The sequence below is a fragment of the Bison bison genome, unplaced genomic scaffold (assembly GCF_000754665.1).
Source record: "Bison bison bison isolate TAMUID 2011002044 unplaced genomic scaffold, Bison_UMD1.0 scf7180017864340, whole genome shotgun sequence".
Classification (NCBI taxonomy): domain Eukaryota; kingdom Metazoa; phylum Chordata; class Mammalia; order Artiodactyla; family Bovidae; genus Bison; species Bison bison.
Genome location: NW_011494912.1, coordinates 5,515,371 through 5,519,427, shown reverse-complemented (window position 1 = coordinate 5,519,427; position 4,057 = coordinate 5,515,371). Strand labels below are relative to the sequence as shown.

Here is a 4,057-nt window from a genome sequence, read left to right as displayed (position 1 = left end):
ACAGGTGGTCCACTCCCATAGCCCTGCGCCCTCCATGCCTGAGAGCCCAGAGTGCCCCTCCAGACACAAATCAGACGCCACCACTCAGATCCACCACAGGATAAAGCCCGAACTCCCCATTCACACCGAGTTGAGCGGGGCTCCCAGGGCCCTGGAGCTGTCCTCAGACCCACCCGTCACCCCAGGCCCCAGACCTGCACCATGACCTACCGTTGCTGAAGGCCACCACCAGCCAGACAGTGTCGGCAGCGCTGGAGTGCCTGTCCAGGACACAGCGCGGCTGCTCCAGGGAGAACGTGGTGGCCGTGACCTTCCCTTCCAGGTCCCAGGAGGTTATCCGCGGCGTGTAGGGGATGAGGTCTGGGGCCGTGGAGATAGGTGTGAGGGTCCAGGGCCCACTGCCCTTGGGGCTGCCTCTCCCGGTTGGTGGGGGGTGGGGGGTCCCAGGGTCTAATCACTCCAACAGGTGCCCCAGCCCCTAGGGTCTGGCCAGGTGCACCCCTCCCGGGACCCCTACTTACCCAGGGTGAGGCAGGGCTGGGGCCAGCCCAGCACCACCAAGAGCAGCAGCCAGAGGCAAGGCTGCCTGGAGGGGAGCCCCATAATGGCCTGCAGCGCACCCACCAGCCTGCTTCCACACCCACAGCCTGGGGCTGGTCTGGCCAGCCCGGGCCACGCCCCTCCCCCCGCACACCGTGGGCCTGGAGGAGCTGGTTAGTCAGGCTGCCCAGCTGGCCAAGGGCTGGAAAGACCTGAAAATGTAAAAGCACCCCACTCCGCCTCCCAGCCCAGCCCACCCCAGGGAGGGGGCTGGGCAGGGGCAGGCCAGGGCTGAGAGAGGCCCCTGGACCCCCGGGTGCTGGCCAGGTCACCCCAGAGGCCCACGTCTGAGTTTGGGTCCCACCCAGACCCCCAGCCTTGGGGAGGAGGGCCACATGCCAGGGATTCCTGCACCCCGCGTACCAGGAGCCTCCCTCTGGCCTTCCATCCCCACCCAGAGGAGGAAGGGGCCAGCTCTAGCTCCCTCAGGGCCCAGTGGTCCTGCCCTCCCTTCACAAGGCCACATCCTCCCTTAGTTCCTGTGATCATAGAGCCCAGACAGCTGGCAAGTGCCCTGCTGACATCACTCCCTTGGGTTCTCACTATATATGTTTTTTTTTTTTTACTTTTTAGAATTCTTTCAAATTTTCATTAATTTTTTTGGCCACACTACTCAGCTTGAGGAATTTTAGTTCCCTGACCAGGGATTGAACCCAGGCCCTGGCAGTGAAAGCGCCAAGTCCTAACCACTGGACCACCAGGGAATTCCCTATAGTGGGTTAGTCGCTCAGTCTCGTCCAACTCTTTGCGACCTCACGGACCACAGTCCACCAGGCTCCTCCATCCATGGAATTCTCTGGGCAAGAACACTGGAGTGGGTTGCCATTTCCTTCTCCAGGTAATTCCCTATATGTATTTTTAAAATTAAGATATTATTCACATAACCTAAGATGTCCCTTTAAAATGTACAGTTTAGAGGGTTTTGTTTTGGTGGGGTTGTTTTTTGGGGAGGCTGTTTTTGTTTTACACAAGAAGGGATTTTCATTTACAGGAATTCTGGAGAAAGATGGCTGCTGGTATGGGTTTGGTCAAATGACATTAGGGTCCATGTCTCTAAGATTCTCTCGACCTTTTTTTTTTGCCATACCTTACAGCTCGCAGGATTCTTGTTCCCAACCAGGGACTGAACCCAGGCCAGGGCAGTGAAAGCAGAGTCCTAACCACTAGACAACCAGGGAACTCCCTCTCTTGGCATTTTTTTCTCATTGCAGCAAGGTGGCTGCTGTGGCTCCAGGCATCGTGTTCTCACTCAAGGTAGGAAGAAGGGAGGAGCAGGTGTTGGGAAGGGAGGTGTTGCTCAAACTCTTTTATCAGAAAACCTTATACTTTCCATATAATATAAGCCCTGTAGACTTCCTTTTAAACTTCATTGCCATAAATCACCAGATTCTAGAACCTTATCACCCCAAAAAGAAACACTGTACCCATTAAAACGGTCACTTCCCATCCCCCTTCCCCCCTGACAACCACTGATGTACTTTCTGTCTCAGTGGACTTGCCTCTGCGGGATATTTCATATAGACAGAATCACACAATGTGTCATTTTCTGCCTGGCTTCTTTCATTTGATATAATGTTAAGGCTCATCCATGTTGTATGTGTTAGCATTTCGTTCTTTTTTCTAGCTGGATAGCATCCCATTGCACGGACAGATCGTATTTTGTTCATCCATTCATCGGCTGATGGCTCTTTGGGTCGTCCCACTTCTTGGCTATTATGAACGCTACCGTGGCCATGTTTCCAGTTCTTGGATATTTATCTAGCAGTTTACTGCTGAGTCATATGGTAACTGCTTCTTGTGGCACTGGTCGCCAGCTTTCCAAAGCAGCTGCATCTTACATTCCCACAAGCGCTGGACAACGGTTCCACTCTCTCCACATCCTCACCAGTATTTATTTCCTATATATTTTATAATAACCACCCTAGTGGGTATCGAGTGGCAGCACTTGCGGTTTTGATCTGCACTCCCCTAATGATGTTGCTTGTCCACCATCTGTGTAGCTTTTCCAGAGAAATGTGTGTTCAAGTCCTTTGCCCGTTAAAATTGAAAATTTTTTTTATCATTGTGACAGTTCTTGATATACTGTGAATACAAGACTCTGATCAGGCAAAAGATGTGCAAACATTTTGTTCCTGCTCTCTGACTGCGCTGTGGGGGTGGGAGCCGAGGGTGAGGGTGTGGCACTCAGGTACCCATACCACCCCTCTGCCCTGTGAGCCCTGGAGCGAGTCTCGCTGTGGAACCTAACAGCGTTGGGCTCCAGCTTCTCTATCGGGGCCTCCTGGCCCTCCCCAAACCAACTTCTCCACAGGGCAGGGGGCACGATGCCAGGGGCTCACCAAGCTGCCTTACTTTCTTTTCACAATCAGAAGAGGAAAGAAAGTAACTTCTAGGTGAAAGTAAATACTCTAACATACACTGATCTTTGTAACAACAAATCATAAAACAGAATTTAAGTTTCTTTCTTAGGGAGAAAAGGGCTTGTGAAGGCCACAAGCACACCCCCCCACCCCCACCCCCGCTCACCTTCAGGAGGCCTAGGAGTATTGGATCCTCTTTCTAAGAAGACTGGGAAGAACTGGAACCTTGAGGGCGGGGATCAGACCAGACTTGGCTGGGATTCAGTCCCAGCTCTACTACTGTGCCCTTAAACCTCCGTTTCCTCATCTGTAAAGTGGACACAGCAGTACACGCCCCCACATGAGCAGCACTTAGAAAGTCAGAACCCGCTTAGAAAGTCAGAACCCCTGAGGAAGTAAATGGGAGGAGCTGCGGGGTCTCCCTGGCAGAGCTGCTGAAGGCCCACTGCAAGGAGAGCTGGGTGGGGCCAGAGGAGCTGCTCGGGTCAGCGCCCGGCTCCTGGCCTCCCCGCAGCCTGTGTCTCATTTAAGAAGAAACAAAGGTTGGACAGGAAGCCTGGCAGGTCCATTCCTTCTCTGATGCAGCAAGACGTGTGTGGGCTGGCCTTCACACATACACACCCGTGTACACACGCAGTCTCTCCAATGGCAAACCCACAGGGCCCACGGTCTTTGGCTTTAGGGCATTTATTGCAAACAGAACATCTGAGGTATGAAAAGCTGACCCAGACTCAGGCCTGCCCCGGCGGAGCACACGGCAGGCAGCCTCTCCTCACCCCGGACACTGGGGGCCCCACACAGCCTACGGAGGACAGAGGGGCCCACACACTGAGGTAGCGGCATCCGAAGCCCCCACACGTACGACTCCCAGCCGCTCGCCCGGTTTCCACAGATAACCAGGCCTGGCAGGCACAGGGAAGGGGACGGGTGGGCATGGGGAGCCTGCACTCCACATGGAGCCCGCCGTTGTGGTGGACGAATGGGGCCAGCCAGGCCGCAGGTCACTGCTGCTCCAGGCAGTCCTCGGTCACCCCCTGGGCGGCCAGCTCAGCCAGCACATTCTGAAGGTAGTTGGGGTCGGGGTAGCCGTGGCCTGT

General features: G+C 54.7%; 2 protein-coding genes and 1 non-coding gene across 3 annotated transcripts in view; all 3 read right to left on the bottom strand.

Moving 5' to 3' along the window:
- UPK3B (uroplakin 3B) overlaps positions 1–1,191 on the bottom strand; it is a 5,600-nt gene extending 4,409 nt beyond the window's left edge. The window contains exons 1-2 of the mRNA XM_010854358.1: positions 522–1,191; positions 211–360 (exon numbers count right to left, since the gene is read on the bottom strand). Of these exons, the coding sequence (XP_010852660.1) occupies positions 211–360; positions 522–603 (232 nt within the window). The 5' untranslated portion in view covers positions 604–1,191. The remainder of the gene's footprint in view (positions 1–210; positions 361–521) is intronic.
- Positions 1,192–1,232: 41 nt separating this feature from the next.
- On the bottom strand, positions 1,233–1,304 carry TRNAE-UUC. Its single transcript has one exon. It is a non-coding gene; the product is annotated as a tRNA-Glu (tRNA).
- Positions 1,305–3,631: 2,327 nt separating this feature from the next.
- The window catches only part of DTX2 (deltex 2, E3 ubiquitin ligase), a 36,712-nt gene continuing 36,286 nt past the window's right edge, over positions 3,632–4,057 (bottom strand). The window contains exon 11 of the mRNA XM_010854357.1: positions 3,632–4,057. Within this exon, the coding sequence (XP_010852659.1) occupies positions 3,962–4,057 (96 nt within the window). The 3' untranslated portion in view covers positions 3,632–3,961.